Source organism: Canis aureus, chromosome 25, assembly GCF_053574225.1.
Source record: "Canis aureus isolate CA01 chromosome 25, VMU_Caureus_v.1.0, whole genome shotgun sequence".
In the NCBI taxonomy this organism is placed as follows: Eukaryota; Metazoa; Chordata; class Mammalia; order Carnivora; family Canidae; genus Canis; species Canis aureus.
Window position 1 is genome coordinate 20968467 of NC_135635.1, and position 22845 is coordinate 20991311.

Here is a 22845-nt window from a genome sequence, read left to right on the forward strand (position 1 = left end):
TTCATTGATGTTTTTCACTGAAAAATTAACTCCTATTTTACTCTGACCGTAAAAATTTGAGGTAATGGATACGATCTTCTAATCATTAAGGCAGTTTAGAAATACTCTTTAAAGGTGACTTTATCTGTGAGGTTGTATATAATCAGTTTTTTAGAATTGTATTTCCTATATAAAAAAAAAGTATAAAAAAATAAAAAATAAATAAAAAGTATAGAGGACAGATGATAAATATCTGTTTTCTAGGGCTGCCATAACAAGTTACCACAGGCTGGGTGGCTTAGCAGAAATTTATTCTCTCACAGTTCTAAAAAAATCAAGAAGGCAGGGTTTGGTTTAAAAATTTTATTTGACAGAGCGGGATGGGGGGGGGGGGAGAGAGCCAGAAAGCACAAGGAGGGGGAAATCAAGCAGGGTTGGCCCCTTCTGGAGGCTCTGAGGGGTAGCATTTCATACCCTTCTCCTAGTTTCTGGTGGCACCTCAGGGCCCTGAGGCGTGCATTAACTCTCTGCTTCTGTCTTCACAGGGCTTTCTCCTTGTGCCTCTGTTTCAAAATTCCTTCTCTCCTGTAAGGACACTAGTCATTGGATATAGGGCCCATCCTAAATCCAGGATGATCTCATCCAAAGGTCCCTACCCCTGTCAAGACTTAAAATGTGGTCACATTCACAGGTACAGGAGGTTAGAACCTGGACATACCTTTGCGGGGAAACGCTTAAACCCACCGCATATAATAAAAAGGCTTGCAGGATCAGGAATAAGTTGCTGGCCAATTCCTAAGAAATACAGATAGAAGTTGTTGCTAAGTACTAGTTTTATGGTAAGAGATAAGATGCCATAAAAATAGACTATATGTAAGAATGTAAGCATTGTTCTCAAATTAACTTGGAGACCATATCAATTTCAACAACTCATCTTTATTGATAAAATAGGCTCCTATGCAGTACACTCTCAGACATAAATTAAGGTTCTGCTTTAAAAAAAAAAGTGTGGATGGAAATCTTGCTGTATAACAAAGTAAATGTCTTTAAACACCAAGATCTTAAAATTATATCCAAATAAGACCAAGAATAAATTAACTTGTTATAAAAATAATTATCAAGTAACATTTTGTAATAGAGCTGCCTCAATGAATTGCCTCAGATTTAATCTCGACTGTGTAGCTTATTGTCTTTAATTCTAACTTGGGATAAAAACTATATGAATGAACGTGCCACCAAATTAACAGATACTTTCCCCAAAACCAATAGAAAAGTTAAAAAAAAAAAAACTTCATTTATAAAATATCAATTAAGGCTCTGAGAAAAGAAATCTTTTCAGTGTTTGGGCCATAAGCCCTTTTCAGTCAGCCCCACTTACCCCAAACTTAAGGTAGAAAAATTCCAAAGTGAAAAGTAGTTTTGAATTTTACCAACATATGAAATTATACACAAAATTACCATGTGAATATTTATTTAACAAATTACATACCCAAAAGTAGAATTTTCTATTGTGCTAATTTTAATATAAATGAGTGTATTTAATCACATGTGACATTTTTCTTTTATCCTATTTTATTCTATAATCACAAAATAAGAAAAATTTAGATTTCAATTGGTTAAAGTACATTTCTATGTCTAGTGGCTTTTAAAAATTTACATACTGGATATATATTTTATAAAAAAATCAAACAAATACTTATAAATCCATAGATTTCCACCCCCGCTACCCCCCAGCCCTTTTGACTTGAGAGATTGTAAGAAAAATCTTACAGGTTATGAGGACCAGACAGAGCTTAAGAATAGATCCAAAAAACAAAATTAAAAAAAAATTTAATTTACTTTCTGTATCTCTTAAGAATACTTTTAAGGAAAGGGTTCAATGAGGCAGAGGAATTCCCAATTTACTTTGAAATTACCACATGTAGCTTGCTATATCAAACATTTCAACTCTGTTAGCTAAAAGAGCTACATAATATCCTTAAAGATCAACCAGAGAAGAGAAAAATCTCATCTTCATTATTTAGAACCAAAACTTAATCTTTCAAAGGAGTAGTTTAACCTACTAATATGTCTCTTATAAGATCTTCTTTCTTAGAAAGTAATATTCTTTCTCTTTCATTCCTGAAATGATATTTCATGTATGTAAGCAACTTATGGACAACTGTTAGCTACTTTAATTTGGTAAATTAACTAAAATTAAATTACGTCTTGTTTATGGTGCATATGAAACATTCCTACAGCCTTCCTAACTAAATTTTCTTTGACAAAAATTTAAATTTATGGGAAGGTAGACCACACAGTCATTAAAGCTGAAGTCTCATGGTACACAAGCTTATTTGTTAACTCTGACACCAAACAGGGAGGTGAAATAAAATTTAGTATGACGATCTTCCATTCACAAAACTGAGGCAAAACTATGTATTTTAAAATTTGAATAATTTTATGAATTCCCATACATTTACTGGGAATATTCATGCTTATCCAAGTATCATCCAGAGTGCCACCTATACTGCTGAAAGCTCTTGACAGTTCAGCAGTCACTCAGAAAATCTTTAGTTTGTTTATCAGTTAACAAGAGTTTGTTTTAAATTTTATTTTGGAATAAAGTCTATGACCATTAACTATGTTTTTTTTTTTTTTTTTTGCTATCTCAAGAATGTCATTGCCAGTGCACTGTACATACTATAAAAAAAAAATAAAGCAAGGGTAGCTTGAGACAGATTTTTCTGTTAATTCATTGACTTTAGTAGGCCAGTCCCAGTGACTATTTGGAGCCTTGTAAGAAACTCATGGACTTACAGGCTCTTCAGCTCTTCCTCAGACTCAGGTCACTATTGGTCACTAATGCTGACAAAGATGAACTTTCAGACACATCATCCTTCCTAAGATTCAGAAATGATTCTCGAGTTATTTGAAGAATCTCTCTCAAGCCTTTGTTTTCTTGCTAAAAGAGGACAAAAAGAAAGACATAATTACCAAGACAGCCACAAGAATGAAAACATATCTTAAGCCAAACCTAAAAGTGTGACAAAGTTCTATAATTGGCAGACGTATATTAAATGATATATACAGTTGAAGTTGACAACTTGAATCTAGAGAATACTTTTTATAAAGAAGTAGGAATTGTGCTCAGCGTTTTCCACCAGTACAAAGACTTATTTATGCAGCTCTAACTGTGGATAGAATCTCAAAAACTGCCTTATTTTACACTCACAGTATAAATGAAGAAATAACATCTAGATTTATATTTATATAAACCCAACAAAGCCTGTGAATAATACCCTGGGACTAGAACCTCTTAGTACTTTAGTACTTTTACTCCTTTCCATGAGAGCGTGGAATGTAGGACAAGCCATCTGGTTTGGATTGTTTTCCCAACTGGAATTTGAAAGTAGCAGGGCTGGCTGAGTGATCATGATGTTTTTCAAGAAAGTGACCCAATCTAGCACTGATAACTTTTTTTTTTTTGATAACTCTTTTCTAGATTAGTTACTATAAGAAATTAGCAGACTTATTTTTTTTAAGATTTTATTCATTCATTCATTCGAGACACAGAGAAAGAGGCAGAGGGAGAAGCAGGCTCCCTGTGGTGAGCCTGATGTGGGACTCAAAATCCTGGGATCCCAGGATCATGACTTCACCTGAAGGTAGCATTGCTTAACCACTGAGCTACCCAGGCATCCCAAAATTAGCAGGTGTTTATTATTTTTTTTAAATTTTTATTTATTTATGATAGTCACACACACACACACACACACACACAGAGAGAGAGAGAGGCAGAGACACAGGCAGAGGGAGAAGCAGGCTCCACGCACGGGGAGCCCGATGTGGGATTTGATCCCGGGTCTCCAGGATCGCGCCCTGGGCCAAAGGCAGGCGCCAAACCGCTGCACCACCCAGGGATCCCAATTAGCAGGTATTTAAAAATAACTTCTATAATTCTCAACCACTTTGTCTTCAGGCTTACTTTCTGTTTCCATGGTACAAAATAGGGAATCAGCAAACTACATTCAGCCTGGCTTGAGACCTGTTGTTTGTAAATTAAACTTTACAGGAACATAGGTAAGCTCAATCTTTTTTGTGTGTATGGCTGCTTTTGTATTACAGTGGCATAGGTGAGTAGTTGCAACAGGGAATGACTGGCTTGCAAAGCCTAAAATATTTTCTATCTGGTCCTTTACTGAAAAAGTTTGCTTACCCTTAAAGAATGCTTAGAAACAGAAATTTATTTTGGCCCTTTATAACCAATATCTCCACCATGACTTCAAAATGAAGCTTTTAAAGTATGAAACTTTATTCCACTAATTTAAATTGTTCAACAATGATTTATGCTTTTGCTATCACAAAATAAAGGAAAAAAGGTTTTTATACATTCCCCAGAAAAATACAAGTGCCCAGAGAATATTTGTGGACTTAAAAAAATTTTCCCTGCATCATAATGATCTCCAACAGAATGAAGAAATTTTTAAAATTACTAAATTAAAAATTATATTTGCCCAGTAACAGGAGCAACATAAGATCAAAACATCAATTTTCTCGAATATCGCTCTAAGTTACTACTCATTCTGAACTTTTGTATTACTATGTAAATGGTCTTGCATTATATACCCATATAACCAGTATCCAGGTTAAGAAAGAAAACATTACCAGTTTTCCAGAGAAGTGTATACATATATTTTTAAATGGGGTGTATTTTCTGCTATCAATCTTTGTATGGACAGTTTTCACCCACATTTGCAATTTAAAACTTACTTCCAGTTGAAATATTCGTTCCTGTTCCTTGCAACCCTGTTGCTCATCAATTTCAATGGCTTTCCTCATTACTGCTGCCATTTCTGTTATTTGATCAACATGTGCTTGTAATTCCTGAAAAAAAAAGATAGGAGTTGCAAATCAGTGAAATACTTTATTTTTGGATTCTCTCCTTTAAAAAAAAATCTGCATTGCCACTTAATATGAATGTAATATTCTTACATTGCCATTTAACGTGAAGGTACTATATCAAACATATTTACAAGAAAGTTCACTGACCATCAATGTGCTTTTGAAATCAGATTTCCGTTAGGGCTACAAGTAAAGATAAGCAGCACAATATAAACCCACTAGCTCTATTTCACATTCTTTTCACCACAAATGATCAACAGTTTTTAAAATACCTACATATACTACAAAGTAATGGGAAAGACAAAATTGACAGTCTCTTTACCCCTAATGGCCTCATGATTTACAAGTCTTTTCTATATTATCCATGTCTAAAAATTAATCTCAATCCAACCTAGACATTTTTCCAGATTATAATCCTTCTTGAGAGTAGGAACTGTATCTTGTTTATATTTGCCTGTGTCTGGTGCATAATGTATAATAAACACTGAATAAAATGAACAGAAATCTGCTTTTGAACATTAAAATATTTTTTTAAAGATGATTTTATTTATTCATGAGAGACACAGAGAGAGGGAGAGAGAGAGGCAGAGACACAGGCAGAGGGAGAAGCAGGTTCCATGCAGGGAGCCCAGATGTGGGACTGGATCCTAGGTCTCCAGGATTATGCCCTGGGGCTCAAGGTGGCGCTAAACCGCTGGGCCACCCAGGGATCCCCTGAGCATTTAAATATTAAATGGCCTTTACAAACTGTTCAAAATATTTAAGTATAAAATAGCCACATGTATTGGTGCAGCAGGGAGCATAAATTTCTTCCAATCTTATGCCATTATTTTTTTCCACACCTATGATATTCCAGGCACTATGCTAGGCAATAGGAATATGAAACCTATCAAGACACATTCCCTGATTTCAAGGAGCTTTTAGAGTCAAGTGAAAGACACGAGGTTTAAGAATCAACAGAAATTTGAGAATAATCCTTTTTTTCAATGAACAGTTTCTCTAGACCATTGTTCACTGGCAGTTGAGGGTGATTTTATTATATTGAGGTCAAAATTTAAATGTAAAAGCTAAAAACTTCCCTAATAACCTTGTCTCTTAAATAATTGTATATATCCTATTTGTAAAAAGGATTTGAAGAGAACCTGCAAAACCTACAAAACTAGTGAACTGTGGAAGAAATATGGAGAACAAATAGTATCTTTGGCTTACCACACATTTAGTACTTTCTAACCAACAAAAATGCAGGTCATATTATTTTGATGGGGACACCTATACAATGCTAATGTATATGCAAAAAGAAGGCAAAATAAAAGGACTAATCTACACTATCCAACATGATGCTATATAAATATTAATTAAAATTAAACATCTTTTAAAAAATTAAAATTTCAGTTCCTGAGTTGTACTAGCGACACTTCCATGTGCTCAACAGCTTCATGGGGCTGGTGGCTTCCATGATGAATAGCACAGATGAAGAACATTTCTATCATTTCAGAGAGTGCTATTAGGCAGTTCTGGATTAGATTATGGTAGCAAGAATAGTATCAAGACAAACATCCATCTGTCATAATCCGAAATAGTTTTTAAAAAATGATTAAAATCTCTCCCTCTGGGAAGGGAGAATTTTTTTTTTTCAGATTTTATTTATTTATTCATGAAAGACAGAGAGAGAGAAAGAGAAAGGCAGAGACACAGGCAGAGGGAGAAGCAGGCTCCACGCAGGGAGCCTGACATGGGACTCAATCCCAGGTCTCCAGGATCACGCCCTGGGCTGAAAGCAGGCGCTAAACCGCTGAGCCACCCAGGGATTCCTGGGAGCAGAATGTTTAAAAGCAAGTTAAGTACCGGTAACTGCAGCAGCAGATTAAGGGTATGAGAAAAAATTCTGAATACCAACACTTTCTTTAGCTTATCATTTTAGTGTCTTTTTAGGGTAAAAGACTGTACAGGAAGCAAATCATTCTTTGCTTTTAAAATGGAAGAAAATGAAATTCTACTGATTTTTTTAATAGTATTTTTATAGGCCCAGTTCAATGGTTCATTTATTACAATAAAATCCTTAGGGAAATCTCATAGGTCTTTTAATGAACATAAGAGGCCAAGACCCATGCTTTCAAAACTGTCTGAAAGGCAAGAAGTGTCAGTAACATATTCTTTGGACTATCAGTAATATAATTCTTGAACTTTCTTGAAATGCCTTTCATTTGTAACTTTTGTTTAGGGTTATTTCAACTTGCTCAATAGTGATCTGCCACACACACACATATACACACAAAAAGACAATATAGTATATACTACTAACACATACATGTAACACCTAAACAAAGGCATTTTTAGGTTATTGTGAACTCAAACTAAAAGACTACAAATGATCAAAAACTGAATTAAAATTGTTCCTTTAATAGTTCAAACAAAATTTTTATGAAATCAGATTAAAATGACTTCCAAGAAAACACCTCTGACGTCCACAAAGAGGAAAACTGTTTATAAAATTTTGCAGCAACAAAATGAAAAGCTGGCTTAACCAATCTTTAAAGCTTGCAATTATCTAACAGGCTGTATATGATATAATACACAGAATTAATGACAGATTAAAGTTTCAATGCTGAATATTTTTGCATGGCTATCAAAAGCACAGTATTTTTAAAAGCAATTTCATTTATTTGCTGATTTAAACTGGCAGGAAAATTCAATGTCAAAGAAGGTTTTAAATGGACCTCCCCCCTTCCATCCACACCCCAAAAGTTGACTGTTTTATTTAGTGTACATTCTGATTTGCTTCCAAGTGCCTCCTCTCCAGTCCATGTTGAGATGCTTCAAAGATGTGTCGAGATGCATCAAGGAAGAATCCTTCGGAGCTGTTACGATGTACCATGTCAATCTGTAGTATAGAGTCATTATAATGTTAATACGGATATTATCCGTAATTTAAAAACTGAATGAGTGTTAGTTCATGCGTGTTAGCCAACTGTTTGAAATGTTTGTTTTTTTAAGATTTCCAAAAAGGCAGCTGTTCAAAAATAATGTAAAAATGAGTATTTGGACAAAAATGAATTCTTCTCAAACTTTATGTTGATTTTTGAATCTGTGCTCAAAACCTTTAAGTGAGGGTGAAATTCTGTACTACGGTGGTCTCAGAGGATCTCTTATGCCAAAATGCTGTTATGTGTAACCCTGCTTGTTACTCTTAAATGTGTTATAAAATTTTTTGTGTGTTTAGGGTCATCAGAGCATCAATACCTAAACACATGCTGGAATCTCATATTTTTACACCTTTATAATACAAGTTTCTCTGCTCATCCACTTCTGCTTGTTGACCTTCCTCTCCCAGTAATTAATTCAAGGCTAGATTTAGATAGATTTTTCTTTCTTGACACCTTCCCAGATTCTCCTCAAGAGACCTAACCTTACTTCCATTAGTATTCCCATATTAAATCATATCTCTATTTTAGGATTCATCCTACCTTATATATTATGTTTGTATCTATCTTCTTTTACACTGTAAATTACTATGGCAGACTAATGGAACTTATTTATTTCATCTTATTATTAATAATAACTAAGCCAGTGCAAATGTTAATAATGTTTGAGTTGAAGTGTCTCCTTTTTGGGAAAAATCAAAATCACAAACATTAATATGTATTAGTTGGAATTAACAAGAATTGAACAGTCATTTTATGGAAGGATCAGCACTTAGATGAAGTCAATCTATATAATAAAAGATGGTTTACAGCTATCTTAAGAAATGTTTAACTTTGCTAATAATAAAACTGCTCTAATCACTGGTAAAATCTATCGTGTTCTAGAAAATATTTGCTTCTGGCATAGCTACTACCAGATGGAACTAGCAACCTGCAGTATCTTATACTAAACATTTTTTGGTAGAGCAATCTCTTTAGATCTCAAGAAATTTGTTTCTTTTTTAAACAGAAGGGCCTTTTGGAATTTCTCAAGATTGTATTTATTTAACCAATAATTTAAGTCAATTCATCTTTGTACCTTTAAAAGAAACACTATACATTTAAATTTATGTTTTTATAATGATCTCATTAACAATAGATAAATTTGTATTCAAAAGATTGCCACTTAAACATCCAACGTTATTCCTTTTGGTTAGAAGATGAATAGTATAATTAGATAACATTAAACCCATAGTTATTAATTATTCAACTGACACAAAAGGTATCTATTACTAACTTTCTTAATATGCAAAGTTGTAACACAAAGGTCTATTTACTAGGTATTTAATAGAAATAATTAATAATTTAAAAGTACCTATAAGCACCACGATGGAAGAATTAAAGACTCTAAAATGTGTTTCAATAATTGAGAAAGATAAAACAAGTCTTAAAACAATGATTTCTTAAATAATGTTAGTTATAATAGTTAGCTCACCATTATCCAATACAGGTAATAGTTAGAAATCACAATATACTAATATTTTTATTTCACACCAGCAGTTAAAATTCGACTTAAAATGTAAATAGAAAAGGATTATTCTACTTGTCTTCATAGCAGTTTCTAATGAACACAGAGACATACACAACGGAAAGAGACACAGGGATGTCAATAAGTAAATGAACAAAGGGAAAAACACTAATTTCTAACCAGTTCAGCTCTGTCTCTAAAAATGATGTTAAGTGATACATGATTGGGGGAGGAGAGGTCCAAAATCTTAATATGTTAGTTCTTTTCCTCCCCACTGGCCCCACCCATGTTTTTTCCATCATAATCAGTATTATTTACAGTCTGGATTAATTAGCTTCATTCAGAAAACAGTCTTAAGGAAAACAAATCTACCTTGAGCTGGTTTCAAATTTCTGAAAATGTTTTCAGCATTTCAGTTTTTGTTTTTGCAACAAACGGCAACACACAAATTAGAATATTTCTTAAAAGCAGATTACCTTATAAAATAATTTTGAATTGAATACACTTACCTGTACTTCCCAAATAAAATTTACTTTTGAAAATATGTTAAAGAACTAGGGAACAACAGGAGTTAGGAGAGTAAATCAAACAAAATATGTAGCAAGAAATGACAAAAATAAGGAAAGGCAGAAAACGTCAGAAAGATGAATATTCAATATCATGTTAGATACCTGTGATTTAAAAAAAAAAGTCTCAACACAAGTTAATCAACTGTGATTCTTTTTCATTTCAAATTATATTTATAAAATGAACTACCTTGGAGTGCTGCTCTTTTAACTTCGTTATTATACCCGGATCGTCTTTTTTGCTAGCCATTAGAAGTCTAAACATTTGTTCTCGATACTTGCTCATTATCAGTTCCAAGGCAGACTGATGTTCTTCCAGGGATGTACGCAATTCTATCAAGAATAACAAGAAAAATAGTCTATTTTACTCAAACTTGAGTTAAAGATCTACAAAATATTCTCTTCCTCACTATATTTATCAGAAAAGCAACATAAAAAGAGGGTGTTTTGAATAGAAAACATCTAAGAATCTTGCCATAAAGAAATAAAGCACACCAAATAGTTCTTTATTAGCTTTTTAAATGACCATTTAAAGCTCATTTTTAAAGAATTATTTCAACAAACATTTACTGAATAACAATTAAGTACGAGATAACGCTCTACATTAGGAATACCCAAAAGGCCACAGAGCTCAGTCTAGAAGAAAAAGCAAATACATATAATTCTAATACAACGTGTAAAGTCCAGATCAGAACTCTGATATATATATATCATATATATATATATATATATGATATATATATGTAGTCAGTGAGGAGAAATTGGTGAAAGTTTCACATTATTGAGATGAACTTGCATTCCTTAAGCTGAAAAAGGAAAAGGCGTTCTACACAGGGAGGCATGAAAGCAGATGGTGGGTTCAGAACTGGTTCAGGACAGCAAGAAGGTTTCATAGAGAAGAGAAGGATGGGAAGGAGACAGTAAAAAAGGCTTGGAGTTGATTTTGAAAGCTTCTGGATATGGAAATAAGTATACAATGAAGGTTCTAAAGCAAAAGAATAACATGATCAGAGAGATCTTTGAAAAATGAATTGGATGCCTGTGTTGGGAGACAGACTAGAGGGGGAAAAGAAACTGGAATCATTGAGGCCAATTAGGATAGTTCTGGCAACAGACCATGAACATCTAAGCAAGGGACTAAAGCAGTTGTTCCGTAGAGAAGAAAGTGAGTTACTTCATAGGTAATAACGGCATAAACTGGATATTGAGAGTGGGAATCTAAGATGACTCCAAGTAAGGTAGACATTCACATGTAGGAAAGGATAAAGACTACTACATATGATTTGGGCATTTGGACCAGAAATGAGAATACCGAAAAGGAAATTTAGTTGCCCATTTCCCTGTTTTTAAAAATATTAATTGATCCCAAATTAAGAGTCCAACTGTGTATTATAGCTCTTTCAACCAAGTTTAATTTTTTCCCTTTTTTTGTATGTATTTTTATTGGAGTTTGATTTGCCAACATACAGTATAACACCCAGGCTCATCCCATCAAGTGCCCCCCTCAGTGCCCATCATCCAGTCACCCCTTCCCCCTGCCTACCTCCCCTTCCACTACCCTTTGTTTCTCAGAGTTAGAAGTCTCTCATGTTCTGTCTCCCTCTCTGATATTTCCCACTCATTTTCTCTCCTTTCCCCTTTATTCCCTTTCACTATTTTTATATTCCCCAAATGAATGAGACCATATAATGTTTGTCCTTCTCTGATTGACTTACTTCACTCAGCATAATAGCCTCCAGTTCTATTCACGTTGAAGCAAATGGTCAACCAAGTTTAATTTTAACTAAAATCCAATGAACTATGCCTTCCCAAAGAGTATATTTTATGGTATGTGAATTATATCTCAATAGTAATAAAAGAGTATGTGCAAAAGAAATGAAAAAATTTTTTAAATAAATGTGAATCTAACTTTAAAGCCTACTCTTTTATTCTCAAGGCATTTTGCTGAGTGACTTAGTAACATAATTCATTATAACATTACTGGTTTTTAGCTTTATTTGTCAAACTCCTTTGTTTTTTACAATCATATGTTCTTAATAATCTTAAAATTATATATCTTACCTTCATTCTCTTTTATTTTATAAAGATTTTATTTATTTATTAAAGAGAGAGAGAGAGAAGGGGAGTGGCAGGCAGAGGGAGAGGGAGAAGCAGGCTCCCCAATGAGCAGAGAGCCCAATGTGGGGCTCCATCCCAGGATCCTGAGACCTAAGCCAAAGGCAGCTGCTTAGCCCACTGAGCCACCTCAGGACCCCACCTTTGTTCTCTTGTTGCAGTTCTCTGATTTGTCTGTTTTCTTGCTGGATTCCCATAACTAATGTGGACCGTGGCCGATGCCTTGCAACTTCATTAAGTTCTTGAATTTCCTCCTGATACTAATGAAAAGATCAAAAAAGAACATGTTGGGAGAAAATATTTGAAAATACATATCTCAATATATATAAGGGCCTAATCCAGAATATATAAAGAATTCTTAACAACTCTCAATAATAATAATAATTTAATGATGATGTATTAAAAATGGGCAAACGATGAGTAAGTTCTGGAGAATCTAATGTATAGCAGGATGACTATAATTCTACCCCCACGTATATACCCAAGATAACTGAAAATATAGGTCTACACAGAAATTTGTACACAAATATTCACAGCAGTATTATTCATAACAGCCCCCAAATAGAAATAATCCAAATGTCCCATCAACTGATGAATGGATAGACACAATGTACTATATCCTTATGATGGAATATTATTCAGCAATAAAAAGGAATAAAAAACTTAAAACATGCTATAATATGGATGAACCTCAAGAACATTACATTTAAAAAAGTTACAAAAAGCCACATATTGTATGATTCCATTCACATGAAATATCCCAAAGAGACAAATCTATAGAGATAGAAAGATTAGTTGCCAGGGGCTGAGGGAAGGGAGAGCTAGGGAATACCTAGCTTGCTAATGGAGGTAAGCTTTTGGGGTGAGGAGAATGTTCTGGAATTAGATAGTGATTGTGGTTGCGCAACCTATGAATGTACTAAAATCCAATGAACTATGCCCTTTAGGAGGGTAAACTTTATGGGTATTGTGAATTATATCTCAATAGCAATAGCAAAAGAACATGTAAAAAAGAAATAAAAAACCTAGAAATAAATGTGAATCTAACTTTAAAATTGTACTCCTTCATTTTCAAGGCATTTTGATGTGCTGCTTAGTAATGTATTCATTATAACATTTCTGGTTCTTTAGTTGTCAAACTCCTTTGTTTTTATGACTCAGTACCAGATATTAGTTCCTTGGAATGCATGAGTCAAGCTGGACAGTTAGGGAGATATGTAATCTGTTTAAGGCAACAAAACAAGTAAATTTGCTCTATTATTTCCAATAGCTTTGTTAAAAGCGGTATTCCAGGGTTGCTTCCTTTTACAAAATGGATGAGTTTCACAAGAGTAGGCTATGAATATACATTTCCCCCTAAATGATTTCCATCATAAGGAGAGACTGTATAATTATCTTAAAGTTGAAAATTTTTATCATAAGTAGGCTTAAAATGGTACCTTAACCCCGTGGACCACTGGAAAATTCTTATATACGATTCTTATATAAGAAACTTCCTATGTACATTATAAGGATAATAACTGAAACCCTTTTCAATTTTTCTTTAATTGGTAGCACTAAATGGAAATTAAGGTAGGAAGTACAAATTCAACAACTGCATAATATATAAACCAGATATTGCCTTATGCCATTTTTGAAAATTCTGTTGTTAAATAACATCACCTAAGTACTTTTACAAAGAAAAATATAAACATTTCTACATTATAAAAATAAGAGAGCAAAATATATCACTATTAGTGAAAGATATTATTGGTCTCTAATATATCAGAACCTAATATATTTTCTAAACTCCAATGTGCAACTCTGCCAGAAAAACAAATAATCAAATATATGGTTTTTAGAATATACATATATATATCTGTATCACCTGGACATGACAAAATTATATGATAATCTAAAATAAAATTAAAATATACAAATCAAGTTACTTTTAAATTTTATAAAACATTAAAAAAACGGTATTAAGCAGAAATTTATGATTCAAGCAATACATAAATATCTGACTGCTTTTTTCAAAGTGGAATCAACAAGAAAGAAAAGAAATCAAACCTGCTTCATCGCTTCTACTCGCTTATTGAGAGCTGTGGTTTGCTCAATCAGAGATTCTGCTGCATCGTCATGATCTCTCAATCTTTCAACAAGAGCTTTAGCATCAGCAAGTGCCTTCTCAATTGTGCAACTCATTTCTAAAGGAATACCTATAAAATTAAAATCAAGACTCTAAACAAAGCCAGCTTATCATCTTATTATTTTAGTTTCATGTTAACATCGATATGCTTTGTAAGTTACATTTATTACAGGATTGTTCACTGGGGAGAGAAAACATGTAAGAACACTTGTGGTTTTGCTTCTGTTCGGAGGGCACAAGCTTAAAAGTAAATTTATAATATTAAAAAATTAGAGCATATATAAATGATTTGCAGACGTAATCTGCGTGTATTTAAAACACTCTGAATTTATAGTGGGGAAAAAAAGTACAAATCAAGTAAATACATTTTATATTACACAGAAATTGTGTTCTTCATGAGATCATTCCCTTCTCCTGATATTTGTGAAAAAGATCACTTTATTAGTCCATACTCTGTGGTCCATGATTGTCAGTCGCTAGCTATGAGATCCTTTCTAGCCTTTGCTTGGTTAAGTGACCTGAGACACCAACCATTTCACAACTCACACTTATTGACCAGCTAAAGTCGTCTCTATGTGTCATACTATGTCAGAGTGTCCTTCAGAGTGTCCTTCTTTTGAAGGAACTACTTTTTTAAAAAAAATGTTTTTAAGATTTCACTTATTTGAAAAAGAGAAAGAGGGAGAAAACACACATGCGTAAGAACATAAGCAGCGGGGAGGGGCAGAGGGAGAAAGAGACTCCCTGCTGAGCAGGGAAACCCATACAGGATTCCATCCCAGGATCCAGGAGTCATGACCTGAGCAGAAGGCAGATGTTTAACTGACTGAGCCAGTCAGGCATCCTGACTGAAGGAAATACTTTTTTTTTTTTTTTTTAAAGACTTTTACCAAAAAGTAAAAATAAATAAATAAATATTTTATTTATTTATTCATGAGAGACACGGAGAGAGAGGCAGAGACACAGGCAGAGGGAGAAGCAGGCTCCATGCAGGGAGCCCGCCCACATGGGACTCCAGGATCATGCCCTGAGCCAAAGGCAGGCTTGCTCAACTGCTGAGCCACCCAGGCATCGCTGGAGGAAATACTTCATATATGAAGTATTATAATCCTAAGTCTTGTGCTTTCCTTATTAAGTGGTTAAAAAAACATATGACTTAGAACACCAGCCATACGGGAAATTTTTGATATGTTAAAAATCAATAAATAATGTGTTTAAGAAGAGCTAAAAAAATTAGCAGAAAAATACGAAACACTCAACAGTTAGCTTCTTCATTTAGTACTGAGACCTCAAAACAAAATCTTAATTTTAAAATAATCTCTTTCAAAGACTTCAATCTTCTGAAACTTAATCTTTGGATTTTTCTCGTCGTAAGGTAAGTTTTACCTTACCTTCTATATGAGCCATCCTTTCTTCAGGGTTTTCTCTAAAAGTAAAATCACACTGTAAATTTACTAGGCCAGAAGCCAGGTCTATAGAAGTTAAATTAAAACTCTGGTATGGATCCAAGCTAAGGGCTATAATTAAGAATTTCATCAACTTTAGGAAGACAGAAATTTGTTACAGAATGCAAGACTGTTAAATTCTACTGTACTGGTTCAAACCTGAATAAGAGGATTTAATCAGAATAAATTACAATGTAAAACTGCCAATTTAGAAAAATATTCAATATGACATTTTCAGGGAGCTTTAAAAATTAAACAAGCTGGAAATTAATACAAGTTCTGGTTCTCCAGATAAAATAATTGAAAGATTGATCTCCTAAGATCTGAGAGGTTTAGAAAAAGGTACTTGAAAAAACAAAAAGCAAAAGGGTCATTAAAGTTACAGCTGTCAAAAAAAAAAAAAAAAAGTCACAACTGTCTCATACTGGCTAAAACACAAAGGACAACTATCCAGTTCTGTCCAAGATGCTGCTCCAAGGAAGACATTAGCATCCAACAATGCCCTGTCCTTTCTCTAAACTTCCAAGGAGAATTACCTAAACTTATACATGGATAATAATACAGATTTCTTATTCATAAGGGAGCCACCATATCTCCCATTAACCAACCCCACTACTATGAAACATGAGATCTTTCAGAGTAAAATTCTGAAGTTATTTACACCCCCTCACCAAAAAGAAACAAAATCAAAGAAACAAAACTGGGAGGGAGAGAAGGGAGCAAATTGACTTGTAATGAGTGAGGAAAAAAAAAAAAAGACTATTTGTCTTACAGTAAAGAAGATGGGTTCTAACAGATGGTCAAAGGAAATAATAAAATAAAAAAACAAATTTTAGAAAAAGCCTAGAGAAAACTGGAAAAGACTTTAGAGACAGTTTATCTTGGCTTAATAAGAACAACTCAAGTACTAAGAACTTCTAACAATCCTAGGTCCTAACCTGTAATTAATATTATTGGGACCTCTATCTGAAGAATACTTCTTTATGCTGCGTAATACAACATCTACAAATATAATAAACATTATTTTTTTTTCAAAGAGAATGTACTAAGGCTCCTACATATAATTAGATGATAGGTGATATACACATGAAAAAAAACTATATGGTGTAAAATTCAGTAAATTGCCTCCCTCTCAACCACCCCCCACCCCCTCAAGGGGAAAAGAGAAACAACAAAACAAACAAACAAAAAAAACAACTAAGCTCCTAGATTCCTCTGGATAAAAGAATCCACAGAGACTGACAGATTAACTGGAAGAGAGTCCTAGGAATCTAGATGGACTCTTCCTAGGTAATCATAAATCTTTCTTTTTAAAATATGAAAAAGTTATACTGTGTTCTGGGGATATTATTTCATAACATGGTACCAAAGCACCACTGCCTATTAAATCCTATGCCTTAATTGAATAGCTAAGACATCCTTTTTCCCTCAGAGCAATTATAGGCCTCAACTACATTGGTCAAAGCACCTTCCAAACTTGTACTAGGTCTTTAAACCTGATGTTGTCACGTTGCAACCACTCCATATTTTCTACTAGTTGAATAATTATGAAATGCTGTTACTTTCTCCTTTTCATATTACTATCCACTAGTGACACACTTACTCCAACACCAACCTACAGAAAGAGAATTTCATGATTGTGTTTCCATAAATCATGAGGTGTCCAAGCCCAAAACAAAACTGCTGAATTCTCTAGGACCTAATCTTGACTTTACTGCTTATTAATAGGTTTTATATTAAACACAAAAAGTGACAATACGAGGCTCGACATACAGTAAACACTTCAGTCACTCTTATAAAATTCAATTTCTTATTGGAAGCCAAATTGATCAAATGACTTAAGTGGAGCTGTCTATGACAGAATAACTTGCTTTAAAAAAAAAAAGTAAGTTTTATACTAATAGCTGGATCATTTTTGGAATGATTCACTTTTTTGAAATACTGCAAAGGAAAAGAAGTTCCTCAGATATCCCTTAATAAACAATGAATACATTAACTATTTGATGGTTTGATGCTACCTAAAATAACAGAGACATACAATAAAAAAAAAAATACCATATGAGCTAGTAGTATGCTATGTATGTACTAGTATATACAGTATAATTATGTGACCATCTTATACTATAAACAGATTTCTTTGACTCCAAGTCCTAATGAAAAGGCCTCATGTAAAACAATAAAATCATAACAAATCTACAGAGAAGTTCAAAGATTCCATCACGGACACCCAAAATGTGGCCTGACAAGCATAACCAATAATTTGGGCACAGAAGCAGCAATTTGAAAAGTGCCTGGGGTATATAGGCAGGAGATATATTTTCTAATTTCAGAACATATGCTGGAGAAGCAGGGATATTCGGGAGATTTCTCCAAGAAAAAAGTGACAGTGGGGGCCATTTCTCTTCCCCTCCCCTAGCCTAGATAGCCAGACACCTATAGGCACTAGCGCTAATACTCTCCACCTTTGCTGGTACTGCATGCCCTGCCCCCACATTCCCCTGCCATCTGCTTGTTCCAACCCACCCACCTTGGTAGGCATCCCTCTGAAGAGGCTCCTGCTCCTCCACATCCTGCAAGCAGCGCTGGCAGACAATGGTGCCATTCCAGAAACTCCTGCCCTGGGAAGGGGGTGGATAATCCTACATACCAGCTTGCCCACAGTTTCAGGAGCCAAGTCTTTTAGCAGACTGTACAGGAAGAATGCTCTGCCATATGGTGCAGCTGCAGCCAGAGGCTACCAATAGAGAGGCTAATTGCAGACAGACAGCCTGACTGCTGACCCTGCCCACCTCTCAGCCAACTGCATTCTCACCCTGGCTCTCAACAACTCAGGGACTAACCCCTGCCCAGTGCTCCCACAATAGGCAAAGCAGGTTACTGCAGCCAACTACACAAACAGCCATGAGAAAACATGGCTCAGCCACGACAGGAGGGCACATATAGCCCACACAGGGGATACTGCTGTAATATCTGATTCTGGTGACCAGAGGACATTGTGCTATAGGGCACCACAGGACCTCTTCTCTATAAAGTCACTATATTCAAGACAAGGAGTTGTGGCTGACTGTCATAATACACAAAAACAATCACAGAGAATTAGACAAAATGAAGAGATGGAGAAATATGTCTCAGATAAAAGAACAGGACAAAAATCACAGCAAAAGAGCTAACTGAAACTAAGGCAATATGCCTGATAAAGAATTCAAAGTAATGGTCATGAAGATATTCAGTGAACTTGAGAAAAGACTGAATGAACTCATGAGAACTTCAACAAAGAGAAAATATAAAATAGAACCAGCAAGAAATGAAGAACTCAACAACTGAAACAAAAACCACACTAGAAGGAATTAACAGATTAGGGGAGGCAGAAGAAGGGTCAACAATCTGAAGACGGGGTAACAGAAAGCAACCAAGCTGAACATCAAAAAGAAAAAAGAACTGAAGATGATATTAGAGTAAGAGAATTCAGCAACATCACCAAGCATAATAACCTCTGCAACAGAGATCCCAGAAGGAGAAAAGAAAAAGGGAGAGAAAATCTATTTGAAGAACTAATAGCTGAACACTTCCCTAACCTGGGAAAGGAAACAGACATGGGGATCCTCCAGGATCTAGGAAGCACCAAGAGGCCCCAACAAGATTAGCTCAAGGAAGTATACACGAAAACACATAATGATTAAAATGGCTAAAAGTAATGACAGAGAATTTTAAAAGCAGCAAGAGAAATGAAAGCAATATGGAAAGTCTATAAGCTGATTTTTCAGCAGAAACTTTGCAGGCCAGAAGAAAGTGGCATGATATATTCAAAATGCAAAAAGGGGAAAAACTTGCAAACAAAAATACTCTACCTAGCAAAGTTAGCATTGAGAATAGAAAGAGAGGTAAATCACACCAGTGAGAATGGTGAAAATTAACAAGACAAACAACAAATGTTGGAGAGGATGTATAGAAAGGGGAACCCTCTTGCACTGTTGGTGGGAATGTGAACTGGTGCAGCCACTCTGGAAAACTGTGGAGGTTCCTTAAAGAGTTAAAAATAGAGCTACCCTACGACCCAGCAATTGCACTACTGGGGATTTACCCCAAAGATACAGAAGCAGTGAAAGACCTAGACATCTGCACCCCAATGTTTATGGCAGCAACATCCGCAATAGTCAAACTGTGGAAGGAGCCTCGGTGTCCATCAAAAGATGAATGGATAAAGAAGATGTGGTATAAATATACAATGGAGTACTACTCAGCCATTAGAAATGACAAATATCCACCATTTGCTTCAATGTGGATAGAACTGGAGGGTATCATGGTGAGTGAAGTCAATCAGAGAAGGACAAACATTATATGGTTTCATTCACATGGGGAATATAAAAAATAGTGAAAGGGATTAAAGGGGAAAGGAGAGAAAATGAGTGGAATATATCAGAGAGGGTGACAGAACATGAGACTCCTAACTCTGGGAAACAAACAAGGGGTAGTGGAAAGGGAGGTGGGCGGGGGTTGGAGTGACTGGGTGATGGGCACTGAGGGGGACACTTGACAGGATGAGCACTGGGTGTGGTGTTATATGTTGGCAAATCGAACTCCAATAAAAAAATATACAAAAAGAAAAAAAAAGAAAGAGAGGTAAAATTTCCTAAAAAGTTCAAAGAATCCATCAACTTTACATCAGCCTTACAAGGTATGCTACAGGGAATTATTTGAGTGGTAAGAAAAGACCCTAAGTAGAAATAAGAAAATTATAAAAGGAAAAAATTTCACAGGTAAAAACAAATCTTAATAAAGGTAGTAGATAAATCACTTATAAAATATGAAGATTAAAATGCAACAATAAAATATGTCTACAAAAATTCGGGGATACACAAAATAAAAAGATTTAAAATATGACATCATATACATAAAATGCGCAGGAGGAAATACCAATTTAGGCTTTTAGAATGTGTTTAAACTTAAGCAACCATCAATTTAATACAGACTGCCATACATATAAGTTACTATAATATGAACCTAATGATAACCAAAAACCTATCAATATGGAAAAAATCAATAAATAAAAGAATCCAAGCATAACACTAAAGAATAACACTAAAGAAAGCCATCAAACCACAAGGGATGTGAGCAAGAGATGAAGAAAGGAACAGAGAATAACTACAAAAATAACTACAAAACAATGAACAAATGGCAATAAGCAAATATCTATCAATAACTACTTTATTTTTTTAAGATTTTATTTATTTATTCATGAGAGACAGAGAGAGAAGCAGAGACACAGGCAGAGGGAGAAGCAGACTTCATGCAGGGAGCCCGATGTGGGACTCGATCCCGGGTCCCCAGGATCCCACCCTGGGCCAAAGGTGGTGCTAAACCACTGACCCACCGGGGCCACCCCTAATAACTACTTTAAATATAAATAAACTAACTGCTCCAATAAAAAACACAGAGTAACTCAATGGATAAAAAACAAGACGCAGGGCAACCCCGGTGGCGCAGCGGTTTGGCACTGCCTGCAGCCCGGGGCCTGATCCTGGGGACCCAGGATAGAGTCTCACGTCAGGCTCCCTGCGTGGAGCCTGCTTCTCCCTCTGCCTGTGTCTCTGCCTCTCTCTGTCTCTCTCTGTGTTGCACATAAATAAAAAAAAAAAAAAAAAAAAAAAAAAAGGCCCATCAAAGTGCTGCCTACAAGAAACTCACTTCAGACCTAATAACATGTACAGACTGAAAGGCTAGAAAATGGAAAAATATACATCATGCCAATTTTTCAGATAAAATAGACTTTATTATTACTATTTTTAAAGATTTTTAAGAAATCTTTAGATATGGAGCTTGAACTTACAACCCCAAGATCAAGAGTCTCATGCTCTACCAACTGAGCCAGCCAGGTGCCCCAGATGAAACAGACATTAAATCACAAATTGTAGCAAGCAACAAAGAAAAGCATTCCATAACAGTAAAGGAATCAATCCATCAAGAGGATATGTCAATTGTAAATATCTATGCATCCAAACAGCAGCACCCAAATATGTAAAAACAATTATTAATAGACATAAAGGGAGAAGTGAACATAATACAATAATAGTAGGGGACTTTAACACCCCATTTACATCAATAGAAAGATCATTTAGACAGAAAACCAACAAGGAAACAATAGCTTTGCACGATGTATTAGACCAGACGAACCTAACAGATATACGCAGAACACTGCATCTCAAAACAGAATACACATTCACTTCAACTGCACATGCAACATCCTCCAGTATAGATCGCATATTAAGTGATAAAACAAGTTCCAATAAATTTAAGAAGACTGAAATCATACCAAGCATCTTTTCCAAGCAAAACAGTGTATGAAACTACAAAAACTCTGGAAAGAACACAAATACATGGAGGCTAAACAATATACTACTAATGAATGGGTTAACCAAGAAATCAAAGAAAAAAATTAAAAAATACATGGAGACAAATAAAAATGAAAACACAATGGTACAAAATATTTGGGATGAAGCAAAAGCAGCTCTAAGAGGGAAATTTATAGTGATACAAGCCTATCTTAAGAAACAAGAAAAATCTCAAACAACCTAATTTCATATCTAAAAGAGTAAGAAAAAGAACAAACACAGCCCAACGCCAGCAGGAGGAAGGAAATAATAAAGATCAGATCAGAAATAAATGAAATAAAAGCTATAAAAAAATAGAGAAGATCAAGGAAACCAGGAACTGGTTCCTTGAAAAGATCAATAAAACAATAAAACAAGATCAATAAACCTTTAACCATATTCATCAAGAAAAAAGGAAGACTCAAATAAAATCAGAAATGAAGGAGGAGAACCAACAACCACCACCACAGAAATACAAAGGATTAAAAGAGAAAATCAGGAAAAAGCATATGCCAACACATTGGACAACCTATAAGAAATGGATAAATTTCTGACAACATAGAAGGTTTGTCCAAAACTGAACCAGAAAGAAATAGAAAATTTGAACAGAGCATTAGTAGTAATGAAATTCAATCAGTAATCAAAAAATTCCCAAAAACAGAAGTCCAGAAACAGAAGGTTCCACAGGTGAATTCTACCAAACATTCTACCAGAGAAGTTAATACCTGTTCCTAAACTATTCAAAAAACATAGAAGAGGAAGGAAAACTTCCAAATTTATTCTACGAGGTCAGCATTACCCTGATATCAAAACCAAAGACACCACAAAAAAAGAAGCTACAGGTCAGTATTTCCATTGAACACAGATGCAGAAACCCTAAATAAAATATTAGCAAACTAGGGCAGCCCCAGTGGCTCAGTGGTTTAGTGCCA

The 22845-nt window shown here is 34.8% G+C and overlaps 1 protein-coding gene across 4 annotated transcripts in view; it reads right to left on the reverse strand.

Moving 5' to 3' along the window:
* Nucleotides 1–364: 364 nt before the first annotated feature.
* FGFR1OP2 (FGFR1 oncogene partner 2) overlaps nt 365–22845 on the reverse strand; it is a 32383-nt gene continuing 9902 nt past the window's right edge. The window contains exons 2-9 of one of the 4 annotated variants that reach the window (XR_013364120.1): nt 14022–14170; nt 12115–12232; nt 10048–10190; nt 7631–7744; nt 4732–4845; nt 2779–2923; nt 698–774; nt 368–564 (exon numbers count right to left, since the gene is read on the reverse strand). Coding sequence is in view for 3 of the 4 variants with exons in the window: in XM_077870662.1 (XP_077726788.1) it covers nt 2786–2923; nt 4732–4845; nt 7631–7744; nt 10048–10190; nt 12115–12232; nt 14022–14156 (762 nt within the window). In the remaining variant the exon portion in view is untranslated. Of the gene's footprint in view, nt 775–895; nt 2924–4731; nt 4846–7630; nt 7745–10047; nt 10191–12114; nt 12233–14021; nt 14171–22845 lie in introns of those variants that run through there. The other 3 variants (XM_077870662.1, XM_077870661.1, XM_077870663.1) reach the window with 3 other exon arrangements.